At 34.2% G+C, this 27,603-nt stretch overlaps 1 protein-coding gene across 2 annotated transcripts; it reads right to left on the bottom strand.

The window, feature by feature from the left end:
• Positions 1-1,792: 1,792 nt before the first annotated feature.
• Positions 1,793-26,714, bottom strand: LOC108374903 (uncharacterized). Of its 2 annotated transcripts, none has more exons than XM_017630947.1 (3): positions 26,696-26,714; positions 2,261-3,068; positions 1,793-2,109 (listed from the first exon to the last, which is right to left on the bottom strand). In XM_017630947.1, exons 2-3 carry the CDS (start codon positions 2,883-2,885, stop codon positions 1,982-1,984), a joined length of 753 nt encoding a protein of 250 aa, XP_017486436.1. In that variant the 5' UTR covers positions 2,886-3,068; positions 26,696-26,714; the 3' UTR covers positions 1,793-1,981. The 2 variants fall into 2 exon arrangements, with proteins under 2 accessions (XP_017486436.1, XP_017486435.1); XM_017630946.1 differs by lacking the exon at positions 26,696-26,714 and adding an exon at positions 12,315-12,394.
• Positions 26,715-27,603: the final 889 nt, after the last annotated feature.

The following is a 27,603-nucleotide window of genomic DNA, read 5'->3' as shown; positions in this document are numbered from 1 at the left end:
GTGAAAGAGAAGTAGATAAGACGTTTTCGTTTGAAAAGAACGGGAAAATTAAAATAATGAGTGAAAAGAAATAATTTGATTTTTTATACCCAATGCCTTTTTGATGAGTTTTTTTTTTTCAAACGGCTGCTATATCAAATTTGGTTATAAGAACAGAATGTATATCAACGAAAATATTAAATAAAAATTAAAAAAGCAACAAAAAATTATAGTTATTCTAAGCAAGAAATACCGACTATTTTTGCATTTTTTAAAAGTAATTTTGATTTGACTGATATTTCTTTTAATATCGAAAGAAAACTGGAAAAGTTCCAAAAAAATCCTGAAAATTCCAGAAAAGTAAGACACAAAAACATTCAAAAAAGCGTCGAAAATATTTCCCAAACACAAAAAAACCGAAATCCAGACAAATAAAACACGTACATATAACCTCGAACAAGTCTCAAAAAAAGCACATAACTCGAACTCCCAAAAAGTTCCGAAAAACTTCGAAAAATTCAATACTAAGAATTCCGAGTAAATGCCGAGAATCTCTTAAGGTAAAACACGAAGTATTCCGAAAAACATAGGAAAATAAATCACAAAATATCCCGAAAAGTGCCGGAAAAAATAAAGAAATGTTTTAAAAAGTTCGAAAAAGTAAAACAGCAAAAATATCGAAAAGTATCGAAAAAATCAAAAAAAAGGTCCCGAGAAATAAAACAAGAGGGCTCCCTAAAAGTGTCAAAAAAAATCAAAAAAAAATGCCTTAAAAAAATAACAAGAAACAACATGAGTATTTATCGCTTGGAATAATAAAAGTTTGCATTTTAAAAAGTCCTATTATAAAATAGAAGAGGAAAAGCGTTACGTCAACTTTTTCACCAGCTCTTTTTGATTACAAAAAACTAAAATTTTTTCAGTCGCTCGATTTTTTTTTTTGAGGTTAGCAAGAAAGTTAGAGAAAGTGTCACAATTCTGATTTCGAATTCAGATTCAGATATGGACTGACTACTTTATTTATGAAGCTCTGTGATCGATGGCGTTCGGCAGGCGTATTCGTGCGACTTCATTCTTTAAATACTCGATCTGCAATTCTCACCAGTCTAATTTCAAGCGCATTTCATATACATACAACGTAAAATTACTAAATACTGTCTGAATTTACCAGGCAGATGTATTTGCTATCGTCGAAGGCTGTCGCCCTTGTAACGGGTTGCAATTTCTGGGGTCCCTCATAAAAAAGTCGAATCTGGTGAAGAATTCCAGAACTTTTCGGAAAACGGATTGCAATTTCTCGGGTAGCCGAACGGTCACTATTTCCTTGGTGTCCCTCAAAAAAAAGTCGAAGCTGGTGAAGAATTGCAGAACTAGTTCGAAAAAAGTTTAGTTTGGGTCACTGGTCATTGCAAAATTCCCAAAAATGAGACTGTATGAGTTAGACAGAGAGCATTAAACCTCGACCTTATTTGGTGATCGGATATCACTACCAATCGGAACTAAAAACAGGGAAATTTTTCTCTACAATCTTTAACAATCGGATCGGGCTTTTCGAAATTCAGCAATAGGTTAAAATCATTGTGACGTTAGAACGGGATTAAGGGTACTTCGCAAGAGGGATGCTTGATAAATAGACTCCCGTGAAATAAAAGTGTCAACCCCTGAGAAATCGATTGTAGACCAGTACAATTATTTAAAAAATGTTTTTTTTCGTAAAATCTTGGTTCGATCGAAAGCTATAGCTGCTGACCAGCATTTTTTTCTGATGAATGTATTAACGATTATTCCTCTTTCTGTATAAAATCCCGCCATTGTAAACGCGCTCTCTGGGTCATGCAGAAATTATCCCCTTTAGATCTCGTGCTTTAATTGCTGCGAAAAACCTAGACATGAACAAAATTTTAGCGCCCTCATAATTAACTATTAATTGCATTGGGTATAAAAATTTCGTGGTTTAAATAAACTCCAAAAAAGGTAAAATTTCTTGTGCCATAATGATTAGTTACTTACGCGGTCGTGATGGTGGCTCTGCCGTTTCCTCCAATATGCGCAATTCGATTTCCAATGACTGTATCTCATCGTAGCCGCGCTGCATCAGTTTCATAATTTTTTTAATGAAACCAACATAATCTGCAAAGTAAAAAAGGAAAGAACAAAAGAATTCTAAAACTTTATATGCACTCGAAAACACAAGACTCTCGCTAATTCAATCACTTCCTCACTCACTCACCATCACTCCCGCACACAGACCCCCCCAAACTCACACACTTCACTCACTTACCTCTTGGAAAATCTTTCGGACTGACCAACTCCTTGAAGAAGTCCTGTGCAATTTGTGCCTGCTTCTCGTCGTTGCGCAACCATTGCCGGAACCAGAAACGCAGCGTTCGTGATTCTTGTGAATGTTTGCCTGTATTGGCACTCACGAGGAAAACACGAAACTCCAACGACAGCTGTGCTGGTATACTTTGACTTTTCTGTCCGCTAACTGTATCCTTATTGATTATGATGCCTGTATGATCTCCACCAGCAACATGGACCCGCTCATTTATCTCATCGACCAATTTGCGTTCGATCAGTATAACAGTACTATTGGCTGTTTTGCCTTTGGGCGTCATTACGACTTGCTCTTGATCAGTGCGCGGTGGCGTGTGACACGACCTACGGCCATTGACGTTCTGATTGTGGCGCAGCAGACTACCCTGATTGTTGTCTGTCAACGAGGATATGCTGCCACTGCGACTGCCAGTAGCGCTGCCATTACCATTTCCGTTGGCATTCGCGAATGTGCCGTTGCCATTTGCTGCATACGTTTCGTATGGTGTGGTACCATTGGCGGTGACGGATTTGTTTGATTTGGGAGGTGGTGGCGGTGGTGCCATTTGTGGATGACTTCTAGCTGACATGATTGGTTGGGTGTGTTTGTCCACCTATGTATGTATTTATATTGATGTTCTGATTTCCCCCCGGTGTTTATTCTATTTATTTGTTTATTTTTGATATTCCACTTGTTTTTGCAACCTTGGCTGAGTTTAATATATTCAAAACTTCGAAAATGCCTCAAACTTTTTGTAGTCTATTGTGTTGACCTGAAATAGAAAGAAATATTGACGATAAGACTTTATGTGGTTGAAAACACTGTGAGAAATTTTATTGCAAAATAAGTGCGTCAGGAATGATTAGCAATATAACTTAAAAAGGTAGGATGCGGTGAAATAGAGGGCATTTGGCATTTTAATACTTGTCGGTAACAACTTCAGACCTCCTAAATAATGCTTTGGACAGCTAAAGGTCCCTCTAGATCAGCATGCGTTGTTTTCTTGAAATATTCGGATTTTAACCGATCGAATGTTCGGAAGACAAGCTACCCAGCTAGCATTTATACTCGTTATTATGAAGATGGGACAACACCGAAACCGGGTTTTCTCCAAAAAAAAAAATATATATATAGAAGGGATAACTGTCTGGCGGCCAAAATATTGATTGTGTCTTGTATTGGAAACATAAAATTATTTGCAGTATTCTGTAACAATGCCCATTTTTAATTGTTTTTCCAATGCATGTATCACTTAAGCCGCTGAAGTAACCTAGTTCCAACTTTGAGGCAGACGGTTAATACATATTGAGTGGGTGACAACGACGGAACAATGTTTATATTCGGCGTCAAAGTTTTAGGCGAAGCAATTCTGTAAAGCAATATCCATGCGAAAAGTTTTGCGGTGGAGTGCAATAAGGCCCGCGTAAATAACGCCCATGGGCTTTATTTCCAAAAAAATAAAAAATAAAGCCCATGAGCGTTATTTCCATTTCGAAGGGGAAATAGCTGGGCTATCATGTCGGCTTTACCCAGCTGCCTGCTCTCTTGCTTCCGACGTGATATAGACAGTTCCTAAATATATAAGAAAATCTAAGCAATCTTTGCTCAAAGATAACACTTTTATTTTTTACGGTGTAGCGCAGAAATATGAATTTCTGCTTTTATGAGTGCATAATTTAAACGTCTACATATATATATTTATGTATATTTGACTATGTCTGTCTCTCCATACATATGTATGTATATATGTACATATGTACCGATATGCAAATTTTCCTTTTTCATATGTTTCTCTTTTGTACGGATATCTATTAAAGACATTCGTGTTCGAAAAATATTCAAAAAGAAAACCAAGAATGGAAAACCATTAAGAAGGAAAAGGAAAAGTTGCTTTAACTCTGATTAATTTCAGTCATAAAATTTTGTCGGATATTTTTGATTTCGTGCGCAAGCTATTAAATGTTGGCGTAGTTGCATACCTACGGTGACCAGATTGCTGTGGACAAAAATTGGGACATTTCTAAAGCAGCGAATCCGAACATACAATTTTGTTTTCAGAATAAAAAGTCATAACATCTTTTAATACAATCTTATTTACAACAAAATAATGAGAAAGAAATTTACACACAATATATACGGTGGCGTGAATATGAATAGGAAAGAAACTTTTTGGCAAGTTTTGGCTTATTTTCTTTGTTTAAAAAAATGCATTGTTTTTTATGAAAATTTATATAGCTTACTATCTAAAAACAAACCATCTAAATCATAATTTTAAAATTTCGACGAATTTTAACAAATGTTGATTCAAATTCTAAACATTTTAATCCGATTTTGTAGAATTGTTTTTTTACAAATGTTGATTCAAATTCTAAACATTTTAATCCGATTTTGTAGAATTGTTTTCAGTATGTAGTTTTGTTGCCCATTCAAATCAAAGCGCAAGTTTGAAGCAGCTTGGACTTACTCTTGACTTTTGCCATTTTTTTGTTCCCGAATTTTCTTCCATACAAAGTATGCTCTAAACTTTTTTGATATGAAGAAGATGAGCAACACCTGTCACAAAAAAAAAAACTCCAAAAATCAACAGTAAGTTCTACTTACTTAGGAAATCTAATTAAAAAGCTCAAAATGTTGATGAAACTTTGTCGAACTTATGCAGATTTCAATTCTACTAAAAAATGCAACCTTCTCTTTGCCCTCTACGTACAAACACTAAGAAGAGGGCGATGGGCAGGCAACTTTTTTGTAGAAACGAAATCGCCATTAGCTAATTTTTGTACATGGTCTTTGTTAGATAACGAGCTTCACGTTCATAAAAAAATAATGAACATTAAATAATCGAAAGGGGAATAGCCAAAAAATGCTAAAATGTCTCTTGCCTATTTATATTTTTGCCACAATATCTACAGTTTAAGTTTTTCATATTCATGAAATGTTTGATAAGCAAACCCAAAATTTTTTAGTGTCGGAAGTCATGCGAAAATGGTTTTATAAGAATAAGTTGAGAATTGGAGTGTTAGAAAAATTTTGAAAACAGCTACCTGAATTACTCGGCCAGATCTACGACCTTTACTAGATCACTTAAAAAGTTCGTTAGATCCTTTTTAGTTTGTAACATCGTGTAATTATAAAAACCTTCCAAAAGTTCAGACAGGAGTGATAGACTGCAATATAGCGAAAGTACCAGTTTGACATAATAAAACATAACCAAAAATCATAGAAAGTAAGGATGCTATGTTCATGGCTCCCTTATATTCTATGTCCTTTGTGATAACGAAAGTGCTGCCTCGTGTGTACGAAAAATTGTTTTTGAGCCAGAGTATAGCGAGAGTCTTCATAAATGAATGAAGAAAACACTGAAAATATGACTTAATCGGTACAAATATGAAAAAAACGGGACACTTATACGTCCCGACTTAAAAAAAAATAAAAATCAGCGGGACAATTTTCTCAAAATCGGTACTTTTCCGCCAAAATCGGTACGAATGGTCACCGTATGCATACCAAAGCAACGGCTCCAATATATGTATATATGTGCAAGTACAGGTGTATTAACATGCAAGGTAAAACACTATTCGAACTGACAATTTATGTGTAGATTTGTAATAATACATACATATGTATAAATTTAACGTTTTTTTTTCATAGCAAAAAAAATATTTCGGCACTATTTCGCCAGCCCATTTTGCACCAGGCGAAAGTAATTTGATGCACATATGTACATACATAGTACATACAAGTTTAATACCCTGCAGGAAAAAAATTTAAATTTATTTCTCAGAAACAGTTACCAAAATGTAATGTCAAGAACATTTACACAAAAGAGCCAACGGGGGAAAAAGTATTGAAAGCAGTTTTAAGGGAACAAAATGAGACCAAAGGATTCGGGAATGTTTCCGTAAAGAACAAGATGCGAAAATATGCATATGAATTGATAGTGAAATCCACAGAATTTTTTTTTAAGCAAATATTTAGGAGCACCGTTAATTTCTTCAAGATCCAACGATCAAAGCTAAACCAAATTAGTATGGAACCACCGTTGAGATACCACCGATATTCCAATGAATTAATAACCTTCCGCGTTTTTTTTTTTGAAGTCGGTTAAAAATAAATAAAATAAAGTAGGAGAAAATATTAGAAGCACCAAAGATTCACGCCTCCAAATTCCTTAAAAGGGCACATTCCGAAAAGCTGGACTTTCCAAGAGAGTAGCTATGTACATTTTCGAAGTTTGACTTTACAAGTAAAGGTAAACAAACAAACTCGCTCAACAAAAGCGGCAATTGTATCAGAATGTAGTGAAGTTTAGTTTTTTTCCTTATTTTTTTAGAGTAGGTAGGTAGTAATATTATTTACGACTTGTTTACATTTAACTCTACACGGTAGCTATCAATTTCACGAAATTTGTTAACATCACGTCAGTTTTATCGTTTTGCTAAATGTGAATATGCCTGGTGTGTTGACTGGTAACCTGATCCCGTCTAATTTCTTTCTAGGTCAAAGTAGAACGTGTGCCTCAACGTTGGAAGCATTACGACTGCGCGCTTGATACATATGTATGTTGATGTATAAATAAATATATTTATGTAATCCACACCACCAGATTGACTAATGACATTTACGTCGACGATATTGGCAAAGTGATAAAATTTCAATTAAGCTGACATATTTGCCCTTAATTTGAGGTGTGATGGCAGGCAGCCGACCATTCCGACACTTTCAATTTTTATTTTGAACAATTTACGGCGCATCTAATTCGCAAAAATCCACGTACATTTGTTTGTATAAAAAACATATGTTTCGGTGCACGTTCACTCCCAAAATAGGTAAAAATCGCCCAGGGGCATGATAACAAATTGAAAGCCATGTAAAGAGCTTTAAACGTGTTCAGGTACATATGTAAGTACGAGTCATTAAACAAGCACTACAAATAATGTATATATATAAGAAATTATTTTCAGTTTTATATATTTCTATCTGAGTAAAGAAGACTGCAGCACGTTGCGAAGGAGCAGGTCGTTTTCTTTAAAATTTAGACACCATCGTCCTTTTCACCCAAGATTTAATGAGGGATATGGCTATGTAAGTACATACAGATATTTATAAGAATAGAAAAATACAATGAGCAAAGAGATTATGATCAATTAATTCAAGAAAAACTTTAATTTCGATAAAGCACTCGAAAAATACGCGTAAACACAATTTTTTCGTAGTAGATTTACATTTTTCATTTTAACTTTCGCTTTCCCCGCTATTGAAAAATTTTCAATTAACAATTAGAAAACTTCACTAACAAGTTTAATGTACGAAAGCGTTTTATAGATATCTGAGGATCAGTTAAAAGTCAAAACACCATTTATTTCTGTGAAGTGGTTTCATTTGCAACATTTCCCAAAAATTTGTTGGATATTTTTTACATTGTTCGAACAACAGTAACAACAATTTCACTATAACCAAGATCGATAACTATGGCCAAGATTTTCCACTACAGGGTTAGGCGCTCGAAATTATACTAACTGAAAATGCTATTGTTTTGTCTAAATATTTTTTTTTTTTATCTACAAACATTAGTTCAACATAAAAAAACAAATTCAAATTTTAATAAAAATTTATTACTATTCGATGTAGCCACCTTTAGCGCGGCTAATAGCAACGATTCTGTTATGAATTTTTTGTTGTAGGTCAAAATTTTTAAGGGTCGCTTCAGGGCTTGAAAAAATTTAAATGTTTTTTAAAACCGAAAAAATTTATCAACATTTTGACTTTGACCAGATATAATTTAGGGTATTGAAAGATATTCATATAAATTCATAAACTCGTTGAGCTCCAGCTATGGAAAGTTGAAAACTTTGTAGAGCTTTTAAGATTTCAAAACAAGTAATTTTTAGGTAAAAACAATACTGCCTTCAATTCTCATATGAATATTTTAAAATACCAATAATTTCTTCATGATCTAATGATCTTTTCTAAACCAAATTAGTATGGGATCACATTTAAGATACTGCCTTTCCTAAAAAGAGGAAGTATAGAAATCGGTTAACGTGGTACAAAGTTATGCGGTAACATACATTAAAAAAAAATATATATATATTCCGAAGAATTGATAACCTACTTCTTTTTTGAAGTCAGTTAAAAATTCCATTTCAAGCCTTAAAATATTTAATTTTTAATTTTCATGGATATACATATTTATTGTGTGGTGATATTTTAAGGACCACCCTAATGCACCTCTTACTTAACAAAGTCAAAGTTTTAGTTGCTTTTGATATGTTTCTGATTGGCGGCAACAGTTTTTTATTCCAATTAGATTTACTTCCTCTTTGACTCAAAAAAAGCTTTCACAATTTAGTACTGTACTAGATACTCCTAAATTTTATCGGAAGAAATTAAGAATCTTTCAATCAATTTTTCGCTTTCGAACTCTCCAGAACCATACCTTTACGTGATTATTTAAAATTTAATAAACCCTTCGCCGCAATTGAAATTAATTCAGAATTAGTGAGCATTTAAAACGTATATCTTCAATTCCAATTCCGAGTCACCAAGTCTCTGACCCTTCAGCTAAATCCGCTTTTAAATTGCAAAACAATGTTGTGAAATATGTTATCCAATTGTAAATATTGTAAAAAGAAGATTAAAAAAAACGCGTCAGCCAGTCGGCAAAGTCAAACACCGCGCAAAAGATCAAAATTGTGTTTACTCAGCCGTGGTTGGACAGAAAGAAGGGTTCGTTCGCCCTCTTGTACATAAATGTGAATGTGTCTTTAAGTACATATTTGCTTGAGTGTTGTAAAAAGCTTTTGAAATGTTGACAACACAAGTGCGGCTGGGGTGAATTTCGCACGCAATATTTGTCAGGGAAGGTGGATAATTTTACACCCAACGCTTGCTCTTAAACGTGCTAAAAATTGCTGTAGCTAAGTTAGGGTGTTAAACGAAAACGTATGTATTTTAAAGTATTCTATTTAGTAAGACACTTTCTGTAGAAAATTTTTTATTCATCAGCACAGGCGGCAGTGGACGAAACTTTCGCGAGACGAGCTAAAATATATGTATTTATTATATGTGTATATACATTCATTCATTACTTTTATTCTGCTTTTGAAATCAAAATCATATTTGTAACACCTATGTATATACTCTTAAGAGTACAACGGTATTTTAAACGTACACGCACTTAAAGCTCACCTAATCCTTCCTTTTAAATATCTTTAAAAAAACATCACCATTTCAATGAATATACATAAATATTAAGATATTTGTGTTTTTAAATTTGTATATGCGTATGTGCCGTAAGTTGGCACTTCAGAGGCAAATGGCCCTCGAGAAATGACAACCATAACATTAATTACACTTGGCGGTGTAAAAGCTTTCGCCTACGCGCAAATGTACTATACCGTGCAGTACAACAACCAAGTGCGGGACTGGTTCTTAGGTTATGCAATTGCTGTGCTTTTTGCACCGGTAAAATCGTTGGCGCCAGTATACTTGTGAAACGAAGAAATGTGAAGTCACAACCCAGCGCTGTCTTAAATACCTTTGAGTAATATTAGACTCGAAGTTCTGCTTTAAAAAAAAACATCGATATGATGGTCCACATGCACAAAAACTGAGCCTAAGCTCAGACTCCATTATTGAACTAACGAGGTGATTTCAAGCTGAAGAATTTGTACTGAAAATTGAGTCGGGGCTTAAGCTCTATTTCCCTTTGACTGCCCTCGAGTTGACCGCTATTCAAAAAAAAATTATAATCTGTCATTTCTTAGCCACATTGTTGTTGTGACTAGAGGTCAGCGAAGATTTTACATGTGAGCTATTATCGCCAGGCTAGAAAATATGCAGTTTCAAAAGGGGCGGAGCAATGGACAGGGTGTTAGATGAGTGGGTTTGAGATGGCAACCTCTCGGTTGTTGGTATTATGAGTTCTTTTCTCACATTCCGAACGCGCATTCGGTACATATGTCCGTATCAGTTCCGCTAATTGGGAGTTTAGCATACTAAAGGCTCTACAACGCTTGCTTCCCTAGAAAGATGTAACGGTTTTTCGACGACATTTCAGAGCTTTCCAGAGATCGAATTGTGGCTTGGCTATCCGAATATAAATATAATTTCTGTCTGTAAGCCAGTTCTGAGCGGATCAGTCACTGACTAGCAACTGTCATAGCTGTAAGTTCACCTAGAAATAAGCTGCAAAGTGCTGGCATTCGAAGGCTCGGTGTAAGGGACGACTCTTCTCTTGGGAATATAAGTACTTCACTTCTTATGCTTTCAGGACCACATTTTCTTTTCATTTGCTCCTCTATGGAATTCTTGCCGTTTCAAAATCTCACTTAGGTAACGAGTGGTGCGGGTGCTCGAATTTTCCGGGACAGGTGTGCAGCATTTTTGAACGACCAAATCTCGATTTCTTTCTTATTCAGATCTTTAAAACTAACTACTGTAGGTCACTCCATTAGTATGACTGCATTAGGTGCATATTTACCACAAATCGACTTTTGACAACCGAAATAAAACTCAAAATAAAATTTTATCCAGATAGCCCGCCATTTTCTTTTTTTTCGATTCTTAAAAAAACGATCGTTAAAAATTTTAAATTTATCTGAATTTAGCAAAAATAAAAAATACTACTGTACCTGATGATGCGATAGCCGCAAGCGTATGGCATAATTTCCAAGCAAATCCGCTTCAAAGCAATTCAGGTGGAAAACTTTTCGCGTCATTACAAACAGGAAGTATACGCCGTGAAAATCAAAATTTGCGCTCAATTCAGAAATGATTTATGTAAGAAATTAAAACATTTCTCTGCTAATTTTTTCCTACAGAAAAAATTTTTTTGTGCAATTTCAAAAGATAAATAACACTTTTTGTATATAAAAATGCACATTCGTATTGTAAACATGCATATACATACTGTACATATGTACATATGTATATATCTATATATGCATTTGTATGTATGTATGTATGTATCTGCATGCATAAAATCAAATGTGGCATGTGAAAAGTTATTCATCAGTGCAGTAATTGGATTAGTCCGCTGTGTATGAAATAGAGGGCTGCATGAATTCATTTAAACTTCTAGCTAAACAGAGTACAATAGATTTGAATATTTTACTTCACATACAAAACACTCAGCGTTTGGAATTTTGTAAGTTATGAATATACATTTTGTTTTATATTTTCTACCTTCAAATGGAAGAATGTGAATGAATGAATAGAAAACATTCAAATTATCCAAACTCATTTCGGTAAGAGTTTTTTTCTACAAACAAGTTTTTTCGTATATAATGGGAGCGCAGCAATACATACATACATACCTATGTATGTTTGTACATATGTGCATAGAAAAAATATTTTTGGATATTCATACAAAAAATTGTCATTTATTTCAATTCAATTTATTTTCACATTGTTTGAATATTGTAATGTCGACACAAATCTCAGAACAGCTATTCACTCAAATTCAAAAAAATTAGAAGCCAAAATCATTCATGCGTTTTGTATATGAATAATTCATAAGCCGTTTTGAATGCATTCATGCAGCCCTCTAGTATGAAACCAATTCACTGACTTTAAACTTAGCGATTACACATTTCCATACATAGAGTGCATGCATGGAAGCGACATGACGTATGACCGAGTAAGGGAAAGGGTGGTTGTCACAAATGCACATTTGCACACATAATATGTATATATTAGGGCATTCAGTCCCGATATCCAGAATACCGAATACATTTCGTGCAAGAACTGTGTAAAAATGAAAAATCTGGTAGCAATTGAAAACACAACAATCTATTACAGTGTGACACAAGGAACATTAAAAACAGGTGGAAGCAAAATGTATTTAACACAGCGTGATTGAATTTGACATTGCTCTCAGAAGAACCATCCTACAAAGTCAAATTAAAAAAAAAATATGAATTTTGAATGCCAATTTGACGTCAAACTTTCAAAAGTCAAAGTTTTCGGGAGAGCAAAAATAAAAATAAGCGTGTGCAAGGAAAGATAAAAATATTACATTCCACTGGTTGTATTTATGCGCTTTGAGTGTGGCATACATATGTAGTTGTTCTTCATTGTACTTTGTTGACGTTTTGTGGAAATTAAATTTATGAAAATATGATGAAGTATTTTTTTTACAATTAATGTAGATATTAAAGAATACTATAAAAATATTTTAACATTAAATTACGGACCCTTTTACTACGGTGCATTATGCTGCGCGTAAGATCAAATGTGACGACAATGATTTGATTATTTAGGTGTGCCTACTGCAAAATGCAACGAATTGTGAAAGTCGAAAACCCGAAAAATCCCGTAATGCCGGGATACGAATTTTTTGCATCCCTAAATCCCGGGGTTGTTAAAACGTTTCGGGATTGAATTTCCTAGTATGTACATAACTATGTATGTATTTTAATATTTGCTTGAGTATTCCCTTTGGCACAGTTGAATAGCGCTGGAGTAAAAAAAAAACAAAGGTGCAGCTACATAACGGTTCATTGCTGATTGGGGTTAAGCAGTGTGTGTCGATGGGCTCCACAATCGTGATACTTGAGTTCCATAATTTAAATTAAAAATGAGTTGGAGAGTTGTATGTACGAACGGAAATTATGATATGTATTTGCAACTTGCAAAACATTGTTATAAAAGCAATTGAAATGGTAGTGCTCGGGTGGTTGTTGTTGTTGTTGTTGCTGGTGGTGGGAGTTCTTGCTGTTATCGAATAATTGAGTGTAGGATGAGTTTGTTGTTTTTTGTCTGCAATTTTAATTTAAATTTAATGTGTATGTAATTGTCATTTGCTCTAACAGATAACGAAGATTGCAAATTATTTATTTACACATCTGGTTATGCGCATACATATTTACATACATATGTAAGTTCATGCGGGTAGAACTACATAAGCCGTGTTTTATTTGCCCAGAAATTCAAGCTATTAGCTTATTTTGTATGGAGGACTTACCCAACATAATTATATTGGCTTATGAAAAGCTATCTTGGCTTGTATATTGAACAAGAGGCATTGCCATTCAGAAATTTTTTCCTTCAGCCGATCAGAAAGAGGCAAAAACTTACTTTGACACTATTTGCAGTCAAACAACTGTCAAAATTAGGCTAACATAGGAAGCAAGCTAATTTCGTTTTATTTGACCAAGATTTAGCTATTTGCTTGTGATGGTTGAATAAAACATGCCTATAGAAGATATTAATTAGAAGGGTGAAACCAAAAATATCCTTATTTTAAGGTAGACATATGTATGTACACGGCTTCATTGAACGACGCCATATTATACATTCATATTAAAACACCCCCCGTGCGTCCCCCACTGACTGACACGTAGTTTAACCTCCAAAACCCCCCCGCTGGATCCACCACTGCACTCCATACAAAAGGTGAAGGTGAAAGGAAAAGAAAGGCCTTTATGATGAGATTTTAGCTCCTGAAATTACCTTCTGGGTAGTACTTATGTATGATCCTTCAGCCGTGTACCCGATCACTTGCACTTGCACATTTTTGGCATTTGCTGAAAAAAATCGAGATTTTAACCAAATAAACTAAACAAAAAGAAGGTACGCTCGTCAGATATTCAACATGTTAGAAAAAACGTTTCGTTATCAATTTGACAGAAAGCTTAACCTTTTTTTTCATAGCAAAATCAGGACAATTTAAGTGTGGACCAGGACACCAGGACAATTTGTCTAAATCAGGAAAAATCCTGGAAAACCAGGATGTCTGGCAGCCCTATTCTACATACATGTGTATCTGTTCCCAAAAATAATTTAAATTTCATCTTTCGTTTCTGACTGACGTGCCTCAGATGTTGAGCATATCGGCACCTGAGTGGAAGATCGACCCAGAAAACTTTTCAAAAACGTCCTATTTCAGAATTTGATTGAAAAACGCCCTATCTCAGAAAACTTTTCAAGAAAACCCTATTTCATAATTCGCTTCAAAAGCGCCCTATCCCAGTTGCTGATTCAAAACTGTCCTATACCAACATATTTTCAATATATATTCCGTTGAGATAGGGCATTTTTCAATCGAATTCTAATATAGGGCGTTTTCAACTAATGTTTCGATATATAGTTGCTATATTTCCTGTGGATTCTTTAATTTTAATTTTTGTATATTTCACGTGACGGTTTTAAAGATCTGTATTGCTTTGAGTTTTATATTAGTTTCGAATTTAACTCTGTTCCGCCTCGAATTGTGTTCCACAAATTTCTTCATTTAGCAAATATTTGCTTAAGATTTCATTGCTATCTTTATGTATATATATGTATATGTGAATAGTTTACATCGCTTTTAGAGCTTTACTTTGCCTTCACTTCTTATAATTACTTCCTGTTTTTGCCTTGACTGTTCCTAAGAATGATTTGGATATCAAATATATAGTATATGTTTGTACATATGTAGTAGCAATGTAACGATGTTGTATAAGCATTTATAATTTTGCATACTAAAGTATATTTAATTGCATAACCCTTTCATTAGAACGCATTCAGACGCTCAATTTGAATAGAATTGCCATTTTACTATGTAGGTATATCTGTTCTTTAAGTGTCAACTGCTGTTCCGACTTAATGACTACTCAACCGTAAAGGAAATCGATAATTAAGATGTAACTGAATGCTTACGGAAAAATAAATAACAAAGAACAGCTATAGTTCAGTTTATTTTTGGTGGTTTATTTTTATGGTTTTACTTTTTTTTACAGATAAGTCACTAACTGAAGTGCTTATGGATAAGTTTGAAGAGTTGCACTCTGGAGCGTTGTTTCCTTGTTGCAGTGATAGTTTGACTGCGATAGAGGAATGCATAAATTAACATTGTTATCGATAAACATTTTGACTTCGATAGCGGTGAGTTACAAGTTATCATTGTTATATAGCATTTTCAGTTTAAATGAAACCATTTTCAAATTAAATGGAACCTTTTTCAGATAAAGCGAAACCTTTTTTCAAATTAAATGAAAATGAAATGAAATGAATGAATCGTTATCGACGCCATGCATATAACAGGAAGTCGATAACGCCGATTATGATGTTTAACTCGGAGAAAGTATTAACCCGACATGATGCAAGCGGCTCTAAATCATAGTTTATGAAATTAATGAAGAGGTTGTCCATTCACCGCTTTCGGAAATTGGATGATCTCGTCCATAACATAGTTCGTTCGCACAGTAATTTTGACTAATTAGTGCCATACTTTCCTCAATTACACTAACTATGTATGTTGCTCTCAGTAATTGTGTCACTTAATAATGAGCGGGCATGGAGTTTCACCTTCAAAAATGCCTTTTCTATGGGGTTTAACATAGGAGAACATGCTGGCAAAAATTTCGGTGATCATCCAATGTTATCCAGCTCTCTTATAAATTTCATTCTGGCTACGCCCATGGGACAACTTGCAAGTAAGGGCGCTGGGGCATTCCCCCAACCTAGCTACGCCCATGATCAGAGTTACAAAATTCATTTTTAGTTAAGGATAATGCCAGAATTCATAAGTCCCAAGAAATAAGACATATGGTGGATAATAATGGATGCTTACAGAAAATGTAGCCGGTAGATGGCGCGGTCGAAATATTTCGAAAAATATTCCTTATTGACACATCGCTTTCAGCTATACAGCCTGATGTTTTTGCTAACCCAACAAATTCTTTGTCACTTTACGTAAAAAAAAATTAAATTATCCTACTCTTCTCAGCGAACCTATGAAAATAATTTAACATGAATTTGATTTATTTCATTAACACGAACAATAAGGCATAAACAATTTTTCATTTGTTTTTTTTTTTTGTAAATTAAATCGGTTGCCTATTATAAAAATTGATAAGAGAAAGTATGATTAACGCGCATAGTGTGATGCAAGTATGAATGTTTCTATACGAAAATACATAGACGATAATTGGCGCTAACTAATTTATTATAATCCAAATTGGCCGCATAAAGATTTGCAAATTGCTTTAGCTACGCCTCATTGCTGGAACTTGGAGCTGATAACTTTATTTAAAATATTTTTTTTTGCTTGTTTAATTGGCTGTTTATATGTACATATGTATGTAATTATAATTTCTTAGCGCCTTTTATTTTTATAACATATATGTGTGTACATATGTATGCACATAATTATTTGTAATCAATGTCTAGTAGTTTCAATTTAGCACAAGGTCTATAACAACATTCATAGGAAAGTTTTTATATAAATATGTACATACATGCATGTGTACGAATACATATGAGGCCATGAGAGCAGAAGTGGCCTAACCCAAAAATTTTTTTTATACTTTCCTATTTAAAATAGCCTGAAATGTGATAAACCTTGAAAGGAAGGTCGCTTATTTCCTAATTTAATGGAACGCTATATAAACTTCTGCCTTAATATTAAGGAATAAGCGTTTTTTATTTTAAAATTTTATCATATTTGAGACAATTTACGTTAGGATGGACCGAAAAAATTAATTTTATAAATATTAAATTTAAATTATATAAATATGTAAGGAGGTATATAAATACATGCATGCATTCTTTAGATGAATCAAACAAGACGAGTGTGACCAGATGAACACAAAAACTAAAGTTAAATTGACTTAAAAAAGGTTAGAAGAAGTTAGAGTAAGTGAAAACAGAAGCTTAAATGAATCTTATGCCGAAAAATTTAACAGCACCTCTACAAATTCAAGTTGACGGTACTCGGACGGTTTAAATTTTCCTGATTCCGAATAACAGAGCTAATGGAAAGTCTTCCAAAGAGAAGGGCTTACCTAAAAATCCCTATCTAAAAGTGTCGATTAATAAAAACTTCTTAGTTTGCCGACTGGTTTTATAACAGAAGTAACATAAGTAGTTGCATATGATTTGCTGTTAGAATTTCCAGCTTCCTCTCTTAATGAATGCAAGTTTACATACCGTGTTAATTAAATTAAACACTGCTAGTTTACTTTTACTTATAATATGTGTGGCGTAGAACAGATTTCTAACTTGTTTTTTGAATTCTAAACATTTATTGTTCACAAAATCACAGTTTACACATAAAATGTTTAAAATTTGTTCTAAAAAAATGTTTTTTAAATTTACGCATATAACGAGAGGTAACCAGTTTCTCTCCTAAAGAGCGCAATTTTACACACCTTATTAATAAAATTAAACTCTGTCTAAATATTTACTTTTACATACAAAATTTGTCGCGTACAGCAAATTTACACATAAAATCTTTAAAATTATTAAATATGAGCATTTAATGTTTATTATTAGTATAAAATGTATTTTTACGCTCAAAATGTTTGCAATTTTAAACATTTCATGTCTAAATTTATGTGCATATTTTAAACATCCCATGTTCAAAAATCAAATCTTAGGCGCATATTTATACATATTCTGGTTGAAAAATAAACACTCTTCAGTAGTAGTCTTACATGCGCATGTACTTTTTAGAGTGTGTCATTGCAATTCAATTAATTTTTCAATTTGGCTGTTTCAAAATCCAAACATTAGTCTAATTAGTCAGGCATTTGCGGGTAGAAAAAAAAGCGATAAGGATAAGTGGAAAGTTCATAGAAAAAAAGCGATAAGGATAAGTGGAAAGTTCATTGCGAAATTTTTTAACATTTCTATAAAATCGATTTTGTACTCTGAGTACTAAAAAGATGAAAACTACTTAGAGAAAGTTAGCATTAAAAAAGCTTTAAAAATATCACGAAGCTAGACCTAAAAATACGAGGCTAGAGCAAAAATATAATTGCTAAATCTAGCCACAAAAAGGCTAACCTGGTCACACTGTATATGAATTCCACAAATAAATCGATTCCTGTGCCACCTAGGCGGCCATTACGAGCACACAATCGGATGAGCCGTTGAGGAATGCATTAAAAAAAAAATCTGTTAAAATTTAATGCATTTACAAATGCATACTTTTTGCACCCGGACTTCAGGTGATGATACATACAAATCTGTATCAAAAAAGTGCATAACAGCTACTGCGTTTGTATTCATTACACAGTGCAACACTCAAAGAGTGATGGGAACGAGACCAATTGCATTCAATAAAAGTGGCCAGAAATACCAAAGCATTTGTGTAAAAGTTGGTTCCCATTTCATTTTTTCATTATTTGGCCAACTTAAGCAAATGCTGTTGCTCCGATTCCCATCACCTACAACTTTTTGAAATTTGTTACACAGTGTTATGATTAATTAGATAAAATCTAAAAATAAAAATAAATAAATGTAAAACAAATTTGTTCAAAAATTTTGAGATTTCGAGATAAAATATGTACTACGTACATTAATTTAAATGCCAATTTAAATAGTAGTAGCAACAACTCTTCCACCTAACAACGCAATCAACAAAAAAAAAATTCAACAACCGTGACTGCGAATTGGCTTCGCATACAACAACAACAATAACAACAATAGAAACAACAAAATCTCTAGCGGAATAACACCACGAAGTAAGCTATCCGTCAACCATTAGCAGAAACCGCATCCGCTGTCAGCAATAACCCACTATCTATTATTATTAAGGGGCTATGCATAGCATCTGCGACTGGTACATAGGCAAAGGTTATTGCCACAGAATGCAACACAACAAACGCAGGGAAAAATTTCACCTTTTGTTGCCGCAAAGGTTTTATATTTTAGGCCCATATGTATACATTACATACAAACAAACGGCAACCGCAACCGAAATTGACTTTGCAGCAACAAGCAATGGTAGCTGGCTGGGGGTTTCTAAGGGGGTCCAATGCGCTGCTATGTACCTGTGCACATACATACATATAAATACATGTGTATGGTTGTACAGCTGGTGGCGGTTTGCTGAAATTGTTTGATGGTTGAATCGCTTAGCCGTTGCTGCAATTTTTAACGCCCGTTTGAGTTTGATAAATACAAGCAATTGAGTTTTAGCCAGACTGCAACTCGTTTCAGAGCGGAAGTGCTGTTTTCCTGCTGTCTGTCTATTGGGTGAGAGTAGGTAGAAGTAAGGTGGTTGTGGCTGTAAGTGGCTGTTGCACAGCAACTACAGATGAACTACTCATGCTTCAAATGAATGCATCGGAAGATGAAAAAGTGCGACAACCTCGCATCCGTAGCGCAATTGAGTTGAATAAAGGTTTATTAAGAGGCTGAGTTGGCGTTGTAATAATCATTTGGATGCTGCCGAAAGAAATTCATATTATGTATGTACTTAGGTATATGTATGTGCATGTGTTTGTACATACATGCATAAGTGCTAGTTATATCTCATTTTATTTCTAAGAACTTTATTCTTGGATAATTTAATATATAAACAACTACACTGCAAATGTATAAAATAAACAAAGCCAATGGAGTGATACGTTTGTATGAATTTACATGTGCGCGTTTTTGGTGTGAAGTGAAGATAACCTTGAATTTTTTTTTACATAGTACATACTAGCTTTTGCCGCAGCTCCGCCTGCGTGAAGTTCGGTTTGACGTTATGATTTTTTCATTTTTATAAAAAAAAAGTGTAAGTTGTATACTATATAGTTTTTTTTTATTATTTTTACAGTTATCGATTCTTTTTAAAAAGTGCCACTTTATTTCTTATCAATATCTAATTGTTATACATATTTCATTTAGCTCAAAATAGAATAAATAGCTTGAAATTTGGGAAAGGTGGAAAGTAGCTCAATCAAGCTAGCGGCGCTGAAAAGAAAAAATGAAAAAAAAATTTGTTCGTATTATTGTGCTCATTGTGTGCTATTTTCGGCCACTTTTCCTTTTTTTTTTTGCTCCGACCATTTTGTAAATAATTAAGACTTTACTAAGTTAACCGTAACTTAGCAAAACATTCATTCAACGAAGTCTTTTAACTACTTATCTGGGCTTATTTTTTTGGGCTTTTTATGTGCTCTAAAAATATTGCCCAGTAAACATTGAAAAACCGCTCAAAGTCACGCTAGCTTGCCCACATCTTAAACTTTGGTCGAATACGGATAAATATTATTGAGGAATTACGTGCTATTTTTGGGCTTTCTAGAGTCACGAAAATAATTATTGGAGCTCATCCTGTGTCCGAGATAATTAATGCTTTGCAGGGTTAACTGTAACTTAGCAAAACATCCATCCAGTGAAGCCTTTTTACTGCTTATCTGGGTTTACTTTTTTGTGGTTTTTATGTTCTTTGCAAATATTGCCCGTTAAGCATTGAAAAATCGCTAAAAATATTGTCCAGCAGCCGACCAACTTTATAAACTTTGGTCGAGCACGGGTAAATATTGCTGAGGAATTAGGTGATATTAAGGAATTCTATACCATTTCTACGAAAAGTTGTTACAATCTGAATTTTTAGAACATTTCTGGGTATTTTTTACATCCTGCCCCAACTTTTTCTCTATATCCTTCCTCAACCGCACGACAGTGCTCTGATTGACCTGGTTTGTGAGCCTGTTCCACTTTAAGCCGAAATCCTGAACATTTTCAGCAGTTTCCTTGGTATCGCTTAACTTGCTTTTAACTATTACCCAATTTCTCCCAATGGGCCTACACTGCGTGACACTATTTTTGGAGCGAAGTCAATGTTTTTGGGTCAATAAAGTTATTGGTGAACCTCACGCAGTGTGCTGGATCTAAATCCGGCCAAACCAGTGCGACAGTTATCGTTTTTTTTTAAACACACCCCAATGTCTGTAATTTCTGCCCGCAGTCACAAACGAGAATATCATTTTGCTCTATTGCCAATTGCCTGCCTCACAGGGTACTAAGCTTCGAATTCTTCAATATTGCCAGCAATATTGCAATAAAATGCCTTGGCCTCAGTGAATTTTCGTGATATTCGTCAACAATAAGTTTGCTCTTTATCCTTGAATAATTTTTACACCTAAACTATATGCTTTAACGGCAAAGTTAAAATTGGCAGTAAAAAATACAAGGCTTAGAAGGAAACATAGCCATTCTTACTGCTGATTTATTTCAAGTTATGTTGGTGCACAGGTACTTACACTCAAGTTCAAGAGCTCGTGTGAAAAAAATTTACTCAAACTATATAATTGTTTTACCAAAGAATAAATAATTAGTATTTTTTTCACAGGTCAAAAGTGCAAATATGTGCAAGCAATAAGCACCATATTTTTTAATGAAAATATGTAAAATCTTTTTCTTTTTCTCAATTGAACTAACGCTAAATTGATTTTGATTTGATTAAATTTCATTGCAATTTTAACAAGCAACACGAATGAGCGTCTTCATTTGTATCTTCCCATGCTGAGATCTCATCAAGTTTGCCATATCTGAAATAAACATCACACATAGTCCATGTCATCCAGTGTAGCATACATATGTAGACAACAATAACGAGCCATAGCAATTGAAAGCGATAAAAAGTAGCGAACTAGTGGCATACAAATTGTGCGCCTCAGCGAAGTCATGCGAAGTCATGGAAATAGAAATGCAATCATGTCTAAGCTATGGAATTGCGTCATGTATAGAAAGTAAACAACGCAATGAAAAAATTTACCACACTTACGTATCAACTACATACATATGTACGTATGTTGCAGACAAATATCTTTAGCAAAAGTGANGTAAGCTATGGAATTGCGTCATGTATAGAAAGTAAACAACGCAATGAAAAAATTTACCATACTAACGTATCTACATACATATGTACGTATGTTGCAGACAAATATCTTTAGCAAAAGTGATCATAAAAATAATGAAGAAAAAAACATGGAGCACCATTGACAGAGAAGCTGAATGGAAATTGTTTTGGTGGCATGCCGCAACACTGACCTACTACTACTTCTCGTACACTATTGTATTATTTATTTAGTGAGCCATACAAAATAGCCACACACTGTAGGTGCATTGGCGTTAAAAAGTCTATCAAAATGTTTAGCATTTTGGCGACAGTAAATCAAGCGTCAATGTCAATTGTTCAATTGTGCTATGCGCATATATAGATAGCGGTTAATTAAGACGCGCGCTGTTCAATTTGACGAATAGCTAGATGGTGTTCATAGAAGGCAGTGCCATGATTCAAAGTTACGCTTTGTTAGGAGATTATATGAAAACACTTTTGACTTTCATTTGAAAAGCTTTCCGACATGGAAACTGGCAAGCTCAGTCCCGCTTTCAGCATTTTTTCCTAATAANCTGTCAGCCATACAAAATAGCCGCACACTGTAGGTGCATTGGCGTTAAAGTAAATCATTGGCGACAGTAAATCAAGCGTCAATGTCAATTGTTCAATTGTGCTATGCGCGTATGTATTTGACGAATTGCTACATGGTGTTCACAGAAGGCAGTGCCATGCTTCAAAGTTACCTTTTGTTAGGAAATTATATGAAAACACTTTTGACTTTCATTTTAAAAGCTTTCCTACATGGAAACTGGCAAGCTCAGTCCCGCTTTCAGCATTTTTTCCTAATAAATTTGAAAATGAAAATTGAACTAACGCTCAAGCATGCAATCGAACGCTGATTGTGAATACCTTCATTGTAAAAAAAAAACTGTTGAATGCTTGTGTGTAGACACGTAAAATCTAAATTTGGTCACAAAAGTGAGGTAAATTGGTGATTTGCAACGAAAATGGATAGCGAAAGTGTTGGTATAAACACCTGGTTGCATGTATGTATTGTATTATAATTACTATGATGGACGTTTTCTGTAAGTACATTTAGCTACAACGCCGTACACCTTCGAATCTTAAGAACTTATGCAAGGCAATTTGGAAAAAAAAAATTTTTTGACCGAACGTAGGGATTGCGTTTTCACCATTTTTCCTCATATATTCGGCATCTATAGTCGGATCTTAAATTATCGATATTCTTTGCAGTAGACTATTGTTGCTCCAAAGTACATTGACTTCACGTACTCTTTTCTAGTATTTACCCACCAAACCTCATTCTTATTACCTTAAAGTTCCACCCTAATGTCGGTAAATTAACCCTCTCAGTACAAAAAAAATCAGCCCCTGAAGCTAAAGATCTAAAAGTTTCTTTACCGGCTAATTTTGATTAATTGATTTCAAAAATACAATCAAAAATTTTATAAAACACTTAGTTTTACCGTTAGTCGGCGTACATTATATTAGACAGTGGTCCTCTAGATTTATAAACAGGGAAGTGATATCAATCATTTTTCTTTTTTTATATTTCAAAACTGATAATGACATTGAACATATTTTTCGGCTCACAATTCCACGGAAAAATAGTTAATTTGTTCATATATGTTGCACCACAAAGTATCCATTTTTGTGATACTTTTCACTTTTGTGAAAAAATACGATCAACTACATCCCGAAAATGCAGTAAAAGAAATGCGGTAAGAGAAGAATAATATACTTTCTCAAACAACTGTTATTTTAAAAACAAAAGCTTTTCTTTAAGAAAAAAAGAGCTTTAAGTACAAAAAAAGTTTGTCCAATATATTGGACAATTTTACCGAAAGGGTTAAGACTCAACAATATCATTAAACTTTTTCTAAATACCCTAAAAATTTCTAAAAATTCTGTTTAAAAAGCGCATAAAGCGATAAAAATTTGTGGAAATTTTCTAAGTTCTGTATAAAGTTTGAAAGTGTGATTTATATGGTTTTTGTTAGAGCATAAACCATATTTTTTATTAAAAAAATATCAAAAAAATTTCAGCTTGAAAAACATTGTATATATTAAAAACGAAATACCATTCATCCATTTTTGACCGCCACTGTATATGTATGTATTTATGTATATGCACTTATTATACAAACCATTAAATTATTTTGAATTTTAAATATTTATCTTTTTCCAGCACATTTCGCAGTATGCAAATCTAGAATTTGCTTATTTGCGCAAATGTAGGGCAAAAGCACTTGAGCTCTGCGAAATGTTAGCAAATTCGCGAATTTTTCAACAAAAATGGCAATAAGGCAAAAATGCGTATGAAACAAGCAAGTGTTTATGGGTGTACTCGGAATATTTTCGAAATAAAAAATTAAAATTACCCTACAAAAATTGTAAGCCCACAAAAGGCAGTAAAAGTGTAATTTGTAATGGTTCAGATTTATTAAGGAAATGCAAGGAGGCACTCGTATTTTTCGCGCTGAGCGTACAAATTGCGTATACGCCATGGTCCAAGCATATCTGCATACTGAAGTAAGTATGTATGTACATATATATTTACACATCCATATATGTACGTCAAAATCGCGCATTAAAAGCAGACGCATTAACAAAATTGTGGCTGTGTATTTTTAGAAGAAAATGCTGCGTTTTATTACAGCTCCCTACGTTTTTTAGTGTTTTCGTAGACCTACACGCTTTTATCGGACATATTTCCGTACCAGATTTCGTCACTTATGGAGGCGTCAACATCTGTTGATATTTTAAAATCAGTTCATCTTAAAACAAAGCAAAGCGTTTATGACGGCCCAAAACGTACATAAAAATGTAAGTAAAAATAAGGCAGACAAGTGTGTTGCAATTTTATTTAATTTTAATTTCTTTCAACATATGATGTGAACACATCATCATCTGCGCCTATCATCTCAGCTTTATCTTCATTATCTTTCCCCTTCCCCAGTAACGTTAAATATTTAACGCAAACATCTGCGAACTTCGATCAAGAAGTTTACCTTTAAAAATTTTATCGGGTATTACTCGGAACAAGGATAGGAGCTATATAGCCCTACCGAGCAGAAGAACGCACCTACAATAACTCGTGTACGGTAGCAAGCGAAGAGAGTAGGCATAACAATATCGAAAAATATATCAATAATAGAATTGTCCATCGGACCAAACGCAATATCGATAACATCAATAATATGAGTATCGCAAAGTATCAATAAATAAATCGATAAACATTTTGACTACGCTATCGGATACCGATTAATATATCGAATTTTATAACGATTAATACTCGATAACTAGTAAAAAAGTAAGTAAACGCTACCCATAAATACGTCGATAGACAATAAACGGTTTCACATTAAATGCCAGCAGGTGCTAATCGCCTTTACATTATTTTTAATTTCAGCCCTTGCCACTAATTCTATGTATGGCAATGTTCGAACATTTTTAGGGATTTTTTCCAATTTCTTTTCTACAGGAAAAATTTGGCTTTTAAGTGTAATTTTTCAATTCGGAAAGTTTTCGGCGGTTAAAAACCGACAATGAGTTCTTCTACATATTTTTTTTTTGCTGCAGGCCAAAGTTTTCAGGTTGAAGGGACAATATACGACCACCTTTAATCTTATAAATACCCAACTTCTGCTCTTAACACTGGAGAGAAATGAAGAATTTGACCGTCTAAGCAAAATTGTAACTGCCAAACCTGTTGTAATAGGTCGTAACACCATTCACGGGGTTCTAACTTAGGATATTTTATTTTCTAATTTGTCTTCCAAAAATAAACTGAGAATTCGTGCTGGACGCTGTAAACTAAGAGGCTGGATAAGATGGATGGAATTTGTGGTAGGCCGAAACCTTAAAGATTTTCCAAGCAATCAGACAAGTTTGCCATTGTAATTGAGGTATACAATATGCAGCAAACTATCCATGCTCTTTGATGAATCTGAGTAGTTTATCGAAGAAAAGGAATGGTACCTTGACCATTCTCTATATATACCTTACAAAAATACTTTAGACTCAGGGGTGTACGGCGAACTTTTTTGTATGCATGTGACCTAAAGATGTACCAACTCAGTCTATTGAACGACGGACAACTATTAAGTACTATCGAAAACAGCAAGATGTGCTCTGTCTGCCTTCCGATTATATCGCATCTGTGGCAATCGAATGCCGTCCACATTGGTTGTGTCGCGTACTCAGTCATATACAGGCTCGTAACTTATTCCTCCAGGCCTTTTTAAGAAACAGATGGTTATTTTGGGAGTGTTATTATTGCACCAACGGTTTTCACGAGCTCAATCACAAATTTGCTGATATACCTGGCAGGTTTTTGTCATATTTTGCTCTAACCGATTGCAAGCTCCAAAGTTCGTGGTTCGCCAATTTACCTTTAACATCACAATGCTCCGGCACCCACATGAAACCCAGCTTATTCCAAGTTGCAATTGAAGTTCAGCCTCAACTTCAATTATTGGACAACTTTTGAAGATTTACGAGCGGTTTCCAAGGCCCTTAGAGTAGCTCGTTAAAACTCGCTATGCTGGGTAAAATGGCTTACGAATTTTGAAAATTTATAGAAAAAACATTATAAATGGTTTTAATGTTGTTTTTGTTAGAAATGGTGTATGATTAAATATTTTCCTTTTTCATTTCATAGATATTTACTAAATTTAAATGTACATGTTTTGTATAGAGGCATCCCACTGTGCGATAGCAAGAGTGATACTTCACAATCACAAAACTGTCGCAATAATTAACAACAACAAGCCACGTGGATACCTACATACATAAACAGATATGTACATACATCTATACAGCCTACTCACGGTATTTTCTATTGGGTGAGTCACTCATTGCACATCCGTCTAAAACCGGCTGTCTATTCTAGAGCATCACAGCATATTAGTGCACACACAAACTTATCTATGTATGTACATCTGTATGTCTATAAATATTCACGTCCGTATTTATCAGAACGACCACTTTGCTGCAGCTACTAATTAGTTGATGAAAATCAAATTAAAGGGCACTGAATTTTTCCTTCGGCGAAATTGGCGAAGCAAACAAAACTTAGACAAAAGCACCATCCGACAACCGGGGCGTTGAATGACTAACCCGCCTGTGTGGCTGGGTGAAATACAGCCGACAATCAGGCCAAAAGCGTCAAGCAGACAAGCGGACTAAGGCAAACCGATGAAGAGTTGAAGAGCTGAGGCACTTAGACGTTCTTTATATGTATACTGACATACATACATACATTAGACCGTACCAGAAAAAAAATTCACCGTACACCTTCGAAGCTAAAGTATTTTTGCAAGGCAATTTTGAAAATAAATTTTTTTATATCCTTTTTACTAGCCTTTCTACATGTTTAGCCATATCCTCGGCATTTATAGTCGGATCCTAAAGCCCGTTCTAGTATTTACCCACCAGACCTCAGTTCTTATCATCCTAGCGTACCGCCCTAATACCAGTACATTAAAGCCCAACAAAAAATAATTACACTTTTGCTAAGGTAGTATTTCGATTATTGCAGTAGAAATATTAAAAAAAAATAAAAAATTTTTTGATGTACATTCGTACATCGAAGTCACTGCAAAATGTAAGCAGCATACCACTAGGCATGCTAAAAAATAAATAAAAATCGAAATTGCCTTGAAAAAATACTTTAGACTCAGGGGTGTGCGGCGAACTTTTTTTTTGTGCAAGTAAGGTGGTAAGGTCTCTTATATTC

Source organism: Rhagoletis zephyria, unplaced genomic scaffold (assembly GCF_001687245.7).
Source record: "Rhagoletis zephyria isolate East Lansing unplaced genomic scaffold, Rhagoletis_zephyria_1.1 Rzeph_scaffold_08253, whole genome shotgun sequence".
In the NCBI taxonomy this organism is placed as follows: Eukaryota; Metazoa; Arthropoda; class Insecta; order Diptera; family Tephritidae; genus Rhagoletis; species Rhagoletis zephyria.
Note: the sequence above shows the minus strand (reverse complement) of the source record. Positions and strands in the feature narration are given on the sequence as shown.